Genomic DNA, 18239 nt, shown 5'->3' with positions numbered 1-18239 from the left:
TCACAGTACAAGAGAAATTAAAATTATTGGACTAACAATAGGAAATAAGATTTATCTGAGGATATAAAATAATATTGGTGACACTTGATTTTTATAAACTATACATTAATTTACTATTTATATAGTGCAATAGTACACATCAATGTACAACAAAAAAGCTATGCCAAACTCAGAGATTTCCCCTTTCAAAAGGACTTATGAGGCATCCATTCTAACAGCAAAACCTTGTATGTTACAACATTAACAAATGCAGAAACAGTGTGGCAGGGGTCACTGTGACTGGAACATTTCAAAGAACAGTTGGCTTTTCTGGAGGTTTCTGAAGGAAAAAAGAGTGAGGGATATTTGTGTATGTCAAGTGGAATGCCATTCCTGCCATATGAACAGCTGGGAAGAAGGATAAAAGTTGGGACTATGCAAGAAAGACAAAAAGAGCAGCTAAGAGCCATGCTTGTGCAGAGAAGAGATAGTGGGAACAGCAGTGGTGGTGTCATAAACAGATAGCTAAGGGTTAATGTCTCTTTCACCTGAAGCACCTGACCAGAGGACCAATCAGGAAACCGGCTTTTTTCAACTCTGGGTGGAGGGAATTTAGTCTCTGAGTCTTTTGTCTGCCTGCCTGTTTTCTCTGAGCTTTGGAGAAGCAGTTTCTACTTTCTAGTCTTCTGTTTCTAAGTGTAAGGACAAAGAGATCAGATAGTAAGTTATATGGTTTCTTTTCTTTGGTATTTGCATGAATATAAGTGCTGGAGTGCTTTGATTTGTATTCTTTTTGAATAAGGCTGTTTATTCAATATTCTTTTAAGCAATCGACCCTGTATTGTATCATCTTAATACAGAGAGCCCATTTGTATGTATTTTTCTTTCTTTTTATATAAAGCTTTCTTTTAAGACCTGTTGAAGTTTTTCTTTACTTCAGGGAAATTGAGTCTGTACTCACCAGGGAATTGGTGGGAGGAAGAAATCAAGGGGAGATCTGTGTGTTGGATTGCTAGCCTGATTTTGCATTCCCTCTGGGGGAATAGGAAAGTACTTTTTGTTTCCAGGATTGGGAACAGAGAGGGGGAGTCTCTCTGTGTAGTTTCACAGAGCTTGTGTCTGTGTATCTCTCCAGGAGCACCTGGAGGGGGGAAGGGAAAAAGGATTATTTCCCTTTGTTGTGAGACTCAAGGGATTTGGGTCTTGGGGTCCCAGGGAAGGTTTTTCAGGGGGACCAGAGTGCCCCAAAACACTCTAATTTTTTGGGTGGTGGCAGCAGGTACCAGGTCCAAGCTGGTAACTAAGCTTGGAGGTTTTCATGCTAACCCCCATATTTTGGACGCTAAGGTCCAAATGTGGGACTAAGGTTATGATAGGTGGTGATAACAACAGATATGTAGACAGGAATATAATATTTCCATAACTTTTGCTCTTTTCATCATGATCTTTCCCTTGGACTTTCTTAAAAGTTGCCATGCTATACAACCACTCTATTCATTCTCTATAAAGCTCACAGCTGTGTTATGACAAGAATTGCTTTAGTGAAGTTGACTAGATAGCATTCACATCCTGGACTTTAATCTTCAAGGCCAATATTTTGCAGTTCTACAATTGTACTCAATTATAAGGTTCTACTCATGAACCATTATCTTACTTTCTGTTATTCAAAAGAATGGTAGGAACTAATTGATTCTTACTTGAAGCACAGTGGGCATAAAAGCAAACTTGGCAGTTTTACAAGATAATCACAGTGACAGTATAAATCTTACACTGAAAGATACACAGACACTTTGTTCTTGAAAGGCTTTAGGCTACTCTTCTCAGACTACATAAATTACAGCCTTCATCTTAAAGCATGTTCACAGGGTAAAAAAAATCTTCAACATAAAGATTAGGCACCATTCAAAGAACAGGAATGTGGGCCAACTTAGTAGCTCCCAGAGATAACTCTGCAGGGTAGATGTTGTTAGTACTCTGCTGTGGCAGGTATTGTAGGAAAGCAAGACCACGTGAAGGGAAGTACATGGAATCTCTCCCTTGTCTCCCAGGATTATCAGAGAGATTGTGTACTGGAACCTTGGCAATGAGGGAGATGTGATTGGTATATCTAATATTACCATATAATGTGATTACAGATAGTCTTACAAGTTCTGCTTAATCAAATGTATGGGCAGTCAGATCTTGGAAGAAATGCATTGTTAGTTGTGGTTCAGTTCTTTTTAGCAGCTGCACATATCACTTGTAACATTTATTCCCTGCCTGACAGAATAAATTTCTTGGGCATATAGTTGTTTAACTTGACTATATACTTTCACAAATAAAAAACCCTAGAACAGATGGAACATGGGGCATTCAAAACTAAATATCAGAAATTAACAGAGGACAAGTCCAGGAAAGTAAGTATCTTATTCTCAAGAAGACAGTCAAATTAGCATCAGGATAATAAACTTGACTTAATTGTTGGTGTTCCTGAAAGTAGCAAGGAACACTAAAGAAGCACTAAAGACAGCCTGAGAGACAGCTTGGAAAAGCATCTTGGGGAGTATATGCAACTTGCAGGTGATTAATTGCCCATTTAATTTCACCTGGTTTCATTAGGATAACATTCCTGATTTATTTACCCACAGTAAAGGGACAGGGAAATTAGGAGGGTACAAAGGTATCATGCAACTGCACATACATTTGACAGTTTGGCCCATAAATTGTAGTTTAATGAGAGCTAATGACAGTTTTTGTACTGGCAGAAAGACGTGGAAAAGAAAAAATTTCCTTCCCAGACCCCTTGGAAAGGAGCAACTACAGTGAGGCCCACAGTGGATCATGACAAAATCTGGTATTTTAACTGCTTTCATGGATGGGAGGGTGAGTGCTGCTCCACCTTTGCCTGCACCAGCATGGACATAAGTAGTCCCCCTTCTCTTCTGGCCATCTAGGGGGGAAAGGGATGGGGCAGCGTCCCCACACAGATCTGGTATGAAGCTGCAAGTAACACTCTGGCTTCCTAGCCCTTAAAGGGGAAATACACCTTTTCCAAGAAGCCAGAAATGGCCCCATCACTTAATGTGCGGTGAGGTCATTTACTTCAGAGGGTCCATGACTTCACTGGATGTATTTTTCTATTTTTATACTGAAATCAGCATGCTAATGGTGCACATTAAAGCACCAATCCGACATCACTATAACAGGGCCGAAGCAATAAATAAAACATGCCCATCTTGACTTTCACATGCAAAGCATAAAACCGGTTACAAATCAGTAATTCTCTCTTTCATGCTGTCACTGAAAAAATAACTCTCTGTTCTAAAGTAAACAACAATCCTTACCTGCATTTCTTGACAAAATGAAGCCATAGGTCCAAAGAGAATCTGACACTGTTCATCTGCAGTGTACGTCATTCCTGGCAGTTTGGAGGGAATAATCACAGAATTGAGGCTTTGGGGACTTGTCTGTAGCAAACAGTTACTGGCCTTTGACCTGCCAATATGCAGAAATTCATAAAACATTGAATAATATTAATAAAGGTTGGCTATTTTGTTGACATAGAACATATGCAATTGCTATAAAAAAGGATTAACAGATCTTAAGCAGCATTTTGCTGACATTTAGACCTGTTAATTTAACAAAGTTCTTTCTTTTGCTGTTGTATATTTACAGAAAGGCAGAACAGATTACAAACAGCTATAAGGATTTCAGGAAAATACTTGGAAAACATTTTAGTGTAAGTATTACATAATTTAATTGGTTAAAATTATACGGGTTTTTAATAAATATTTAGAGAGCTCACTTTTTTCACCCTGATTTTAAATGTCAGTGTTTTCCAAGTACCAGGACATCAGTTAGCACTCAGTTTTCACCCAAAATTAAAGAAAAAGGGAGATGAAAATATATGGACCTCCATTGGACTTGAGTTCGAAATGGACACATCTACAGACTGTCCTTGAATCTCTATCATTCCAGTGCCAGCTCCAATGCAGACTTTCTAAGGACTGCTCAGTTGTAAGTAGTAAATTGTCAGTAGGCATACCTACCAATTCAAGAGAGCTATTCTTGAGGGTTATTCCTTATACAATGCATGGGCACAAGGTAGGTGTCCTATTTTGGTATGATTCCATGTGTCTTATTCTCAATCAGAGAACTCATAAAATATTTCTATTAAAATAATATTATTTCCCCATGTTATTGTTATTGAATGACAACATACGACATGATGTAATCTGTAATATGTTATGTGCAAAATAGAGATCAATACAGATGTCATTTTAAACACCCAATCTTCCTCGTGCATATTTTTGCCCCATATCTTTGTTAATGTATTTTCTTTTGTTGATAAGGTGGCTTTTTGGTGGATAATATGTAGCTATTATCAACAGTATTTCCTTTTTAATCACATACAGAAGCTGGTAGAGAGTATTAAGTATTTGGCGTATCTGAAACTTAGATCAACTAAAGTCAAAGAATTACTTTAAGCACTGCTATTTCTTGATTGAATCACCTGAGGAATCTTTCTAGATCTTCCCTGCTGCAAGGAGACCATGAAACATCACCAAGATTCTGTCCTTTAATCCATTCTCCAGACATGATATGGAGACCGTCTGCACAGGATGGGTGGTCATTGTCATGATTTATTCCCATGCTGAATTTTGAAAATATTAAAAAATAAAAAACATATTTTAAGAAAACAGCATAATAAATGGTTTTCAAAATGGTTAAGAACATAAGAATGGCCATAACTGGGTCAAACCAAGGGTCTATCTCGCTCAATGTTCTGTCTCTCAACATTGGCCAATGCCTGGTGCTTCAGAGGGAATGAACAGAGCAGGCAATCACTGAATGATCCATCCTCTGACATTTACTCCCAGTTTCTGGCAGTCAGAGGCTAAAAACACCCAGAGCATGAGGTTGCATCCCAGACCATCGTGGCTAATAGCCACTGATGGACCTATTCTCCATAAACTTACCTAATTCCATTTTGGACCCATTTATACTTTTGGCCTCCACAACAAACAAACTGCATTTCTCCCACTAATGAATGAGAAGACCATCATGAACTTACATAACAAAGCCAGTGAATCACAGTGTAATTCTGCATTGAACTTGTTTTCATTACACATTGGTTTGCTTATTGTTGACTACTTGCATTTAGCTAACTAATAAGTGAGATTTATTGTTAAAATATTCTGAGCAGAAGTTTAATATATACTTTCAATTTCAAAAATTCACAGAGTTTTGGTTGCAGTACCTTTTATTTCAAATAATAGCAATGGAATGACTCAAGGGAACTATATTCAAAGGATGAAGTATCCACACTATAAAATGTGGTGAATGCTCCCACAGGACACTGCCATGCAGGAGTCATAAAATTCTGCTACAAAATCTATTTGTAGCTGCCACTTTGAATTTGCTCAGTTGTTGCTTTTGAAGATTCACTATCAGTTGAAAAAAACCTATTTTATTGTAGGCAATATTCAGGTGGGTTTTTTAAGGGAAAAAAAGGCACTTTAAAACCTTCAAAAGTAGCTATATGGATACACACAGATCTGCTACGTGAAAAGTAAATAAAACAGTCTCAGCTGCTTTTAACTTTAAAAGTCACTATAAGGATACTCTTCAGAGCAGGGTATACAAAGTGGCTGCTGGGCTTTTGCAGCTTGTGCAGGATTTGATAGCCCTGTAGTTTGTACTATAGCAAAGCAAAACATTGTAGGTGATACCACTACATAAGCACTACTCCCTGTGTGCTGGCCCCTTATACTCATCAGGTATATTAACTTAAGTTGGATATCTTGGTCATTTCTCACGAATGGTCCTTGCTTTCAGCCAAATAAATGCATCAATGCAATTTTTCCTGCATGAAAAGTCAGTTACCTCTAGATCAGTACTAAGTGCTAATATCACATACCTCCCTACATCTCACCATCCTTTGTTTACTTTCACATTAAAATGTAAACAACAAAAAACAAAAACATTGCACAACCCTGCCAACTTTCCCTCCTGGCCAAACTGTGCCCCACATAAAGCTGTTCAGTCAAATATCAGTAACGCTAGGTCAAGTTTTATATGAGTTACCCCAGCTCCTGTTACATTGTGCTTATTAATGAAAGGAATTTAATTCCCCAATAAGACACTGTTTTGTAGGACTCTGTTGTGCCTGCCGGCTGCTCAACAGGAGTGTTGCTGCTGCTGCTAGCTTGGAGCCCCTACTGGAATGTGCACAGTACACACTGTGGGATGCTGAGGCAGCTGTCTGTGCATGAATCTTCAGGGAGAATTTTGTGAATGGAGTATAGAATTGGGGTGAAGATACATTTATTTCACGCTAATTTTAATTTCTCACTTTTTCTGAGCTGGATAGTGCATCACTACACTAGTGCTTCTGCACCTAACCTCCACGGATGTGAACCCTGGCTAGTTAAGTCTCTTGATTGACTGAACTCTTTCTTGTCCCCACACACCCAGTGCCACATTTTCCCATTTATCAAAAACTTTGATAAATTCTGAAAGTTAGAGATGTCCTCCATAATCTCTGGGTAAACCTTCCTTCTGTCTGAACAATGGAAGGCAAGTTGATTGGACGACTGGAGCCACCACAAAACAAAACAAAAAAAGCTATACTGCAGCAACTGTCAGTAGAAAGATCACACAAAGGAGTTGCCCATCTGCATATTCAATAACACAACTATAGAGCTTAAAGGTATATTCTGTGGAAAAGAAACTCCACAGCAGAAAATGCCATAGAGAATAAAGAGAATCTGTTAGAGTTCAAGCCATGAAAGACAAATTTGTCTTGGAAAGTGACCAAATTGAGAGGCCTCAAGGTTCTCTGTGTCACTATGACCCAGCTGATAGTCTTCAAAAGACCACACAGAATGTTGTGACATGCTAAGATTTCAGTACTCTGAGAAGAAATAAGAAAATAGGAAGATCCTAATACAAACACTAAATAGTATATATTATATTGCTAGACAAGAACTTGTACCACAAAGCCCTTATATTGAACAAGCTGAAAATATGCCTTTAAGTGGACAGGTTAGCAGCAACTTTATTTGGTTGCTTTGTTTTCAGGCAGAATATGATCATGGTATTTCCAAGTAGATGAAAAAGAATCAAGACAAATACAAAATCCAATTATTCAAAACAAGATAATGGAAATCATGGTTCTTAAAATCATGAGGGATATTTCTGAGAAAATTTCTGGACAGTAGCATACAAATATAGTAGATGAAACAGACTTCAAAAAAGAGCTTGTAGCTTTGTATCTGTAACTGTCACAGACAATGTTATGATGATTCCATCAGCATGGCAGGCTTAGTATCAGTTGTAACAAGCAGATTACAACAGGTGGAACCACAAGCACCTGGTTCATTGCTGTGGACATACTTTGAATTTGGAATGCCAGGATGCTCTTAAGAACAATGCTATCCTAAGAAATACTCTTGAAATTGTTTACAAAAGTAACTGATTTTACAATGACCAGTATTTAATTAAGGTGTGAACAGAAAGGCTACAAAATTATGTAAAATCTTGAAACTCTCACAGCAACTCCAAATGTAACAGAAACGTTCAAGACATGCTTGCTGTGTATGACTCTGATTGCAATCATGAATGACTGATTAGTCAGCTTCATCTGCTGTAAGCCATCTGTCAGCTTACAGAAAGATAGCTGAAATCAGTTCTCTCAGCCAAGCCGAATGCCAACTGTTTTCCAAAGTAGTAGAATTGTTGAAAATGATTTTAGTGGTACTGGCAACCAATGCTGTAAGTGAGCATTGTTTCAGTGCTCTACAATGTATTAAAATATGGCTTTGAGCCACAATGAGACAATGCCAGCTCAACTGGCATATATTTTTACATGTACAAAAGGACAAAACCGATGACTTACAGCTTACAGATGTTGTAGAAGAATTCATGTAAAGAAACCCAGGGTGAAGATTATTGTTTGGAACTTCTTCAGATTTGTAAGTCATTCTTTTTATTCATGTTTTAAAAAGTAATGCTTTGATAAGTGGTTTTGTACCATGACTAAATTTCTCCATATTTAATAAACTGAGATAAATGAGCTTCTGTTCTAAACTGTTTCCTTTATTTATTAATACAATCCCTACTTTGGGGCGGGGAGGGACGCATTACAGCCTCCCCCACAAACACCCAAATTGTCTCTGCCCGTGACAGAGGATCTGTTTGAGCTGCAGGAGCTACTCCAGCTCAAGAGTGATTGTCTCTCCCCTGCACTGCAACTCATTGGCTAGAATCCAAAGTACTCAAAGGCTGTACTTCACCTCCTGCTGATAAGACCACTTCCCTTTCCATCTGTTAGAGAGCTTTTTTAAAGCTTTCTTGACACTTCAGGGCCATATTTAATTTAAAACTTCCTCAAGAGAGAGTCCATCTACATTCTAATTGTCAGGTGAGGAGACTCCATTTGTACAAATACTACTGTTTAGCCAAATCTTAAATAACAAACCTTGAAAAAATGTACTAAGTACAGATTCAGATAACTTTGAAAATTCTAGTTTTTATTCTTTTACTCATCTAGTGTATGTGTATTGTATTAGAGTATCCATTAAAGATATGCAGTTCAAATATTGGAACAAATCAGATATACCCCAAATTTGGGCAGGTGATATTAAAATAAAAGAAAAACAAGGGAAATGGACAATTTAAAAATACCACAGAAGTACTACCTGAAACAAAATTCTGTCTGTTATAACCTTAGTCCCAGATTTGGACCTTAGCGTCCAAAATATGGGGGTTAGCATGAAAACCTCCAAGCTTAGTTACCTGCTTGGACCTGGTACCTGCTGCCACCACCCAAAAAATTAGAGTGTTTTGGGGCACTCTGGTCCCCCTGAAAAACCTTTCCTGGGGACCCCAAGACCCAAATCCCTTGAGTCTCACAACAAAGGGAAATAATCCTTTTTCCCTTCCCCCCTCCAGGTGCTCCTGGAGAGATACACAGACACAAGTTCTGTGAATCCAAACAGAGTGAATCTCCCTCTCTGTTCCCAATCCTGGAAACAAAAAGTACTTTCCTATTCCCCCAGAGGGAATGCAAAGTCAGGCTAGCAATCCAACACACAAATCTCCCCTTGATTTCTTCCTCCCACCAATTCCCTGTGAGTACAGACTCAATTTCCCTGAAGTAAAGAAAAACTCCAACAGGTCTTAAAAGAAAGCTTTATATAAAAAAAGAAAGAAAAAATACAAATGTTCTCTCTGTATTAGATGATACAATACAGGGCAATTTCTTAAAAGAATATTGAATAAACAGCCTTATTCCAAAAGAATACAAATCAAAGCACTCCAGCACTTATATTTATGCAAATACCAAAGAAAAGAAACCATAGAACTTACTATCTGATCTCTTTGTCCTTACACTTAGAAACAGAAGACTAGAAAGTAGAGCTACTTCTCCAAAGCTCAGAGAAAGCAGGCAGGCAGACAAAAACAAAAGACTCAGACACTCAATTCCCTCCACCCAAAGTTGAAAAAATCCGGTTTCCTGATTGGTCCTCTGGTCAGGTGCTTCAGGTGAAAGAGACATTAACCCTTAGCTATCTGTTTATGACATGTCCCTTTATTCCTCGTAGCACATATATCAGAAGGAATCTCCTAGTATGATTTCCCATATGTAGCAATTATGATAAGAGAAACCACATAGCTGTACACTGTGGGGAGACTAAGGGACAGACAACAGAAGGTCTAAACCTGCCTCACCTGTTTGCTGACTGTCCAGGGAATGGATCGTGACTACAGATAGAGCCAGGTGAAAATCAAAATTTCCATTTTGTGGGAATTTTTGACATTCTGAAATTTTTGCGTGTTCCTTATCTGAACAAAAATAAGTGTTTTCAAAGTTTCACACAAAATAATAAGTCCAAAAATTTTCCAATTTCAAAATTTTGTATTGGAAAAAATATAATTTCAGAATACATTTCTGTTTAGAAATCTATTTTTATTTAAATATTTCTTATTATTTATACAGGATTTTGTGACATGTCAGTAGAAGTCACCACTACTATGACAAAACATAAAATAGTCAAAATATTCTATTTATAGTATATATTATTTTTCTATTTTATTTTATTTTTAAAATCATTAAGGGTAACTATTACTGAGTGTGGGTTAAGTACTTATTTTCTAGATCAAAATGCCTCCAGTTTGTTCTATAATGAAATAGTTTAATACTTTGACAGTTTGATCTAGAAAATAAATTAAGTACTCACAGTAGATTCAGAAAGGGACTTGGATGTTGTGATGTTGAGTGTTACAATGCCTATCTTTAAAGGCACCTTGAAAATCATTGGCATTCACAGAGCCTGGTTTCAATGCCTTGGCTCCCTGTACAATGAACGGAGAGAGATGGTCATTCTAGGAATGGGATTAACAAAAGATAGCATGCTGAGCTTGGAGCTACCTGAGCTGGGCAACAGGAGATGCCACGGGGAGGGACGTGTGCCAAGTCCCACCTCTTTCAATTAGTTAGGTGCCTAAGTTTGATCTGGAGGGACGTGCCAGCCCAGTGGTTACGGTACTCACCAGAGATTTAGAAGACCCCCTAGTCCAAGTCCTCCTCTCTACTTGATGAGAAGAAGGGATTTCAAGAAGGATCCATCACTTCTCAGATGAGTGGCCTAATCACTGAGCTGTGAGATATTCTGATATGGGGGTCTCTTAATCTCTCTTGTTAAAGCTGGTCCACTTTGCAAACATAATTAAAGAGTCCTTAGACCAGATACAGACTGAAAATATCTCTAGAGCCCAGTGGTTAGCATACTCACCTAGGAGGCAGAAGACCCAGCATCCATTCCCTCTGTGCCAATGAGTCTTTAATTATTTATTCATAGTGGAACAGCTTCAACAGGAGAGCCTGAGAGAGATCCTATATCATAATCTCCCATAGACTAGTGGTTAGAGCATCACCTGAGATGTAGATCCCTGTTCAAATCCCTCTTCTCATCAGGCAGAGGTAGGATGTGAATCAGAGGGCTCCCATACACTGGATGAATACCCTAACAACTGGGCTAAAAGTTATGAGAGAGCTATTGCACTGTCTGGAGCAACTGACAACTCTGAGTGCCAACCTCAGGGCAGACTATCAAAAAACAGGGCAGACACCCCAAACTGGTGGCATTTCACCAACCCAGAAACAATTGTGAATTCTGAAGCACTATAACTGTTTGACCATGGAGTCTTAGGCAGTCCCCTTGGGCATGCTCTATCTTGCCACACAGGCAAACTGGACTTAGTAATAGTTGGTTGTCATACACCAAAGATCACAAAAGATTCAGGTTGCTTCCAGTCCCAAGAGAGAAGTGATGTACCCCAGGTCAATCTGTACTTCAGATCTCACACCAAAGACAATGCTTGTAGCCAATCCATTAGTAAACTAACTAAGGATTTATTAACTAGGAAAAAGAAATGAGAGCGTTAAAGCAGGCAACATATAAACACAAATGAGTTACAGTCTATGGTTCCAAAAAGTGCATAGTTGTAGTAAACTGTCAGCACTGAATGTCTTTTAGGGCTAACCCAGGTTGACCCTATCGATTTATGCTTCTGTTTCCTAGCTTCAGCCAGGTGAAAGTCCAAACACCAAAGAGAGAGAGAAAAGTTTCTTTTGTCCCTGTTTTATCCCTTTCTTCCAGCATTCAAGCTGATGGAATGTGCTTTCTTGCCTTAAGGGTGCGAGAGGGCCCTTAATCAAGTCTTTGTAATGTGATGTTCACAATGGTGCATTTAGTTTTGATAGTCCTACTTGATGGGAGATGGACCAGTCCTCCTGACTGGGTTCACAGGTACAAAGCAGGAATGTTTATAGTTATAAAACAAAACTTACATATTACCTTATAACATGGCATACAGACATTACAAGTGAAATTAATGCATGCAGCAATTTAGAAGCATTCCATAGAGTCTAAACACTGAACACATTCTTATAAGTCTGAAACCTATCCTGAACAATACTAACATGAGATGAGCTGGTCTGGTTTCCAGCTCTGAATTTGTCAATGCTCAGCAGACACCTACAGCTTTACAAGAACTGGCACCTGGTCTGGCAGCGTCACAGGAGGTCCTGCTGTTTGGTGTGGAGTTAGGAGGCCTCTGAGAAAGCTTACCAGATCGGACACCCTGCATAGGCAGCGGAGCACCAATTTCCCTGCAGTGTGGATCACACAGGGGCTTAGGCAACCAAGCGCCTAGAGTGAGGCAGCAATGTGCATGCCCAGAGGCAGAAATATAGGCATGTAAGGAATTTTTACTGCAAAAAGGTAGGCGCCAAGTAAGCTTAGGAAACTTCAGGGTTAGGAGGAAGCTGAACAGGGTTTTGTGAATGCCAGTGGTGCCTAAATTTGGGGTTTAGGCACTTAAAGTGGCAATTAGGCAACTGAACCCCTGGATGCATCTAGCCCCCAGTGTACTAATCAGAAGAGCAGCTATTTCCAATATCCTTGTGTTCGCTTGTATAATTTTTCTAAGGTAGTGAAAAAAGTTGCTTCCCTGATTAGTACATTGAGTGCTTATCTTATTATCTTTTAAAAAGTCTCAGTGTCAATCTGTTTCATTACAACACAAAAGAGGAGACACTCTGATCTAGAAAATAAGATAAGATGTTTCAGTCTGTACTAAGTAGCACCTGCCCTTAAAGATTTTAAAAATAAAATAGAAAAATTATTATAAAATAAAGAGATTATTTCAACTATTATATCTTGTCATAATGTGTCACCGTGCCATGCCTAATGCATAAATGTATTCATTCCATGCATTGCATGCCCCATGTTCCATCCACTGAACAAGTGAAGAATATGTGGAATAGAGATTGGTAGCGCAAATTACTTAGCAGATATTTGTCTATTGTTTAAATAGAGGAACTCCTGTATGGAAGAATTTTTATATTATGAAAATAATGGCAAGCTTTAAAAAGTAATCTATTTACTTTTATAGAGAGTTCTCAATATACTGGGACAATGCAATAGGTATTGCTTCACTTTGGGGACTCATATCTTGGAAGCTGAAGTATTGCTCATCTTTTCCCCTCTTCTGTTTAAGCAGAATTAGGCATTCCCAAAGCACGCATCTGCTGTACCTTCCTTAACATCATCAATGTAGCTTGTGGTCTGTTATAAAGAGGAAGCTGCTGCACACACCCTTTCCTTAATACCTATAACATATGTGAATAAAAGGTGAACACAAAACGGGAATGCAGAAGTCTTAACTCTCCATCTCCTCCACCATGCCATGTAATGCATTAAAAAATCTGGAGACTCACTGATATATCACCTTTTAGCAAGAGATAAATTAATGGAAGAATATACATACCATACAGAGCACACTTACACATTTTCACTGTAATGATCATGGATGTGAAAGTGCATAATGTCCAATTGGGGGAAATATCTCAGTGGAATGGTATTTAGTAACCCAGCATGACATAATGGACATGTGTAAGAGACAACTGCACTTTTTCACAAACAGAAAACCACTTCAGAAATTGTGTCTGTGTGTAGTGCTGTTCTGGGGCTTAACATTTCTATTCTTACCTACTTTATCATGTTAGTGCTGGGCAGATTGCCTCTTGTATCCATGAGCTCCTCTTTCCCTCTTTTTGGAGCCATTCATTCTTATGTAAGTGAGAGCAAGACAATCATGCATGCATGAATGTGTGTTTGTGTGGCAGGAAAGATAAGGCACTTTGGAGTAAAAGGATGAAACATTTCACCAATCTAAAATGCTGTATTTAACAAAAACATTAGTGCTGCACTTTTAAGAAAAAGTGCATCATATCTGCATGGAAACTGATCAAATTCTGCTGTAAGAACAGGAGCTTTATTATTCTGAGTGTGATAAAGAAATGCTTAATCCACCCTGGCTGAGAGAACATTGACATGCCACATATTGCACGAATATAGGAAGTATCCTATGGAAAACATTCTCTAACTGAAACATTAGCAATACTTCAATTCACTCTGTTCAACTAACCTCCATTTATATAATCTCACTTTAAATGTATTTTGACAAAGAGCCTTGGTCAAATAAACTTGCCACTAACATTATGCATGGTTGTCAAGTCAACTGAAAAATATTTTTATCTTATAAAACCTCTCAAGCTTGTTTAAAAGCCACTGCCAGAAAATGTTTGTGATATCATGCAGAAAGCTGGAACACACTATGGGAGATTTTGAGGTGGCCTATGTCGATATTTACCATGAAATATCAGAGGGGTAGCTGTGTTAGTCAGGATCTGTAAAAGCAGCAAAGAATCTGTTATCTCTAGCTTGCTTGCATATATATACCTGCCCTTGGTAATTTCCACTACATGCATCCGACGAAGCGGGTATTCACCCACAAAAGCTCATGCTCCAAAACATCTGTTAGTCTATAAGGTGCCACAGATTCTAACATGAAATAGGAATTAGATGACTTTTTTGTCACCTAAGTTTCTCTGTACTCAGAACTGTGATCCAGTTGGTATACTGTACGTAGACTTCCAGAAAGCACCAGAAGTGCTTAATCAAAGTAAGCAGTCATGGGATAAAAGGGAGGGCCCTTTCATGGATCAGTAATGGGTTAAAAGATAGGAAAGAAAGGGTAGGAATTAATGGTCAGTTTTCACAGTGGATAGAAGTAAGTGGTGTGGTCCCCAAGGATCTGTACTGGGACCAGTGCTGTTCACTATATTCTGGGAAAAGAGATAAACATAAAAGAGGTGGCAAAGTTTGCAGACAATGCAATATTACTCAAATAATTAAGTCCAAAGCTGACTCTGAAGCACTACAAAGGTATTTCACAAAACAGGGTGATGGGGCAACAAAATGGCAGATGAAATTCAATGTTGATAAATGCAAAGTAATGCACATTGGCACGCATAATCCCAACTATACATACAAAATGATGTAGTGTAAATTAGTTGTTACCATCAAGAAAGAAATCTTGGAGTCATCATAAATAGTTCTCTGAAAACATCTGCTCAATGTGTAGTGGCAGTTCAAAAAGCTAACAGAATCTTAGGAACCATTAGGAAAAGGAAGATTTAAAAAACCCATAAAATATCATAATTCCATTATATAAATCCATGTTAGGCCCACACCTTGAATACTGTGTACAGTTCTGATCACTCTATTTAAAAAAAAAAGATATATTAGACTTGGAAAAACTACAAAGGAGGGCATAAAAATGATTACGGGTATGGAACAGCTTTTATATAAAAAGAGATTAAAAAAACTGGGACTATTCAGCTTGGAAAAGACTTGATTGAAGAGGGATATCATAGATGTCTATAAAACTATGAATGGTGTGGAGAAAGTGAATAAGGAAGTATTATTTACCCCGTCACATAACACAAGAACCAAGGCTCACCCAATGAAATGAATAGGCAGCAGATTTTAAACAAACATAAGGTAGTACTTCTTCACATAATACACCTGTAGAACTTATTGCTAGGGTATTTTGTGCAGGACAAAAATATAACTGGGTTTAAAAAATAATTAGATAAGTTCATGGAGGATAGGTACATCAATGCCTATTAGCCAAGATGGTCAAGGAAGCAACCTCACACTCTGGGTGCCCCGAAGACTCTGACTCCCAGAAGCTGGGACTGGACAACAGGGCATGGATCACTTGATAATTCCCCTGTTCTGTTCATTCCCTCTGAAACATCTGGCTCTGGACCTTGTCAGATGACAGGATACTGGGCTAGATGGTCTGGCCCAGTATGGCCATTCTTATGCTCTTGTGAAAAAAGTACCGGGTGAGGCTTTTATGCTTTTATTATAGTCATGCATTCCAAAATGACACCTCTTTCACATCTGAACAAATGTTTTGCTATACAAGTTAAATGAGGCTATGCACACACCTTCTGGAAAAAATTAAGTCCACACTGAAAAGACGTTATTTGATATTTATCCTGCAACAGGAGCTCAAAATTTCCTGCAGACATGGTACATTCATTGCAGCAGACTCGCTCAATGACACCACACTATTACACTTGAAAGCTCTTATGTATAATTATTATTCATTACTTGCATGCCACTATTGAAGCACAGTGCATTTACAAATTAGAGATGGAGGACCAGATTCTTTTCTCACAACAAAGTAAATCAGAAGCACATCCACATAAATGAAACTGGTGTATGTTGGATCAAAATGAGGCTTAGAATTCATGCTCTGAAGAGTTTACAATCTAAGGACTAGATTCTGCAAACACCTAACCCAGGGCGTATGCTTATTTGCACACATAGTAGGATCAGGCCCTAAAATGAAACAAGGACCCGAGGAAAGAAAAAGAATGCCAATTTACAATACAAATATTTTTTAAACTTTCAAGAATTTGAGGCCTGTACCTAGAATAATGATTACTCTAAAATACTTTAATGCACTAACCAATTAAGAATTATAACAATAATTAATAGAGAATGAAGAGAATAAAAACAACAGAGAAATACAGTAGCTAAACATAGGCATGCAGAATATAAATAATAGCTTCTGTTAACCTATTAATTTTGTTGTGCAGGAGTTGTAAAGACTTGATAAATAAAAAATGTAATGTCAACAAAAGCAACTTGTTAGCATATATATATATACACACACACACACACACACACACACATATATATATATGCACCTAGAAACTAATCGAATTTTTAAGCGGAAAAGGGTGCACCATAATGGAAATATGTATTATTAAGGAACAAACTGTAACACTTTTTGAAATAACCACCTGAGGGATATTTTATCATCAGGCACAAGTACTTGGGGATTCATGGAAGAGGCAGAGGATGTGGTCTCTCAACCTGATGGTTCCCTGGGGCCCATTTTGAAGAAGACCTCTCAGGGAGGGTTAGCAACACTTAGTTGCGTCTCTGCCTCCCATCACTCCTCTAGGAGTTGAGTTACCTTTGACTAAGCTTCCTGTTCCTCTAAAAGTGCCACCACCTCTCTGACTGTAGTGCAGAGACTGAATAGCACTTCAGGAAGAACTACCTTAGGAGCAGACATCTGAGGGATCTCAGTTATGGAGACGATAGAATCAGCCTAAACTATTTTATTATTAACATTTGGTGAAAAAATAAAAAATGCCAAAGGGTACAGAGATACACACTCTGTTACTACTGTGGAATGCTGGCTATTTGTTTGAGCACATAGAATCTACCAACTGCTTAGGAGGGATTAACCAAACCATAAAAAACGGGTTCCCAGGGGAACTGTGGACATTTTTCTGAGCAGTCAATAATCCCGCTTCCAACCCCAAACTCCAAAAGATAAAGGTCTAACCAAGATGACATCAGAAGGATGAAGGTGATGAGTGAAAACTGCAAGTTGAGAGTAGCAGTGATTTGTGAAAAGTCATGGCTGGGTGAGACATTGCTGAAGAAAGGGGATAAAAAGTCTCTTAAGGTCTTAGTTACTTTACAACTAACTTCATGTATGATTAGGCTCCACCCTGATATACAAAGAACAGAATTTAATTGTGAGAGAAGATCATTCTTGAGAAGGGAAAACTTTGATAGGATCTAGCTGAATAATATTTGAATAATTTATTCATGAATGTAACAATATTTTTAAAATAAATTACCCAGTGAATATTTTTTTCATTATTGGAAAACCATTCATAAGTAATTATGAGACACATTCCTTTTCTGACTAAAATATTAATGAATAACTTTTCTCCCACTATTCACCAAGTTCTATGGATACATTAGTGTGATCCAAGTCTTAAAAAATGGATTTGAAGCCATAAGCTCTTAAGTTTTATCCTGGCTCTAATATTGATTCAATGTGTGTCCCCGAACAAGTTATGTAACCTGTTATTAGCTTGCTTTTCAATAACATGAGGATAATACTTACTTAGCTAGCATAGGGATCTGTATGGGCATTGTGTAATCAGTTATTATTTGTCCAGCATTTTGAGGACATAAAATTCTGTAAGTGCTGCCATATTATTATTGTTATATTGAAGAGTTCATAGACAAATGACCTGGTAGCCAGCTTTTATATGTTGTTTTATGTTGTTAGTAATACGAGTTACATGGAAGGTATAGATACTGTTTATTCTGGTTCATAATCATGAGGCTGTGACCAACACATGGCTGGTAACTCATCTCACAGCCAGGTCCACAAATAATTGTTTTTGCTTATAAGAGAAAAGCAACATAGCTGATGGCACAAATGGATTTCCTCATGGAACTTGCAAGGGAATAATTTAGCTTGGAGGGGCAAGTGACCTTGTTACAGAGACATCTTGCTGATGTGCATAGCCAGCTGCA

At 38.1% G+C, this 18239-nt stretch overlaps 1 protein-coding gene across 3 annotated transcripts in view; it reads right to left on the bottom strand.

Annotated features, from left to right (window-relative positions):
- The window catches only part of ADAMTS19 (ADAM metallopeptidase with thrombospondin type 1 motif 19), a 352203-nt gene that overhangs the window by 94645 nt on the left and 239319 nt on the right, over positions 1 to 18239 (bottom strand). For all 3 annotated transcript variants that reach the window (XM_050945615.1, XM_050945613.1, XM_050945614.1), the window contains exons 9-10: positions 4472 to 4612; positions 3303 to 3453 (exon numbers count right to left, since the gene is read on the bottom strand). In XM_050945615.1, the coding sequence (XP_050801572.1) occupies positions 3303 to 3453; positions 4472 to 4612 (292 nt within the window). The remainder of the gene's footprint in view (positions 1 to 3302; positions 3454 to 4471; positions 4613 to 18239) is intronic.

Source organism: Gopherus flavomarginatus, chromosome 3 (genome assembly GCF_025201925.1).
Source record: "Gopherus flavomarginatus isolate rGopFla2 chromosome 3, rGopFla2.mat.asm, whole genome shotgun sequence".
Lineage (NCBI taxonomy): Eukaryota > Metazoa > Chordata > Testudines > Testudinidae > Gopherus > Gopherus flavomarginatus.
The sequence above is the reverse complement of the archived record's forward strand: the minus strand, read 5'-3'. Positions and strand labels throughout refer to the sequence as shown.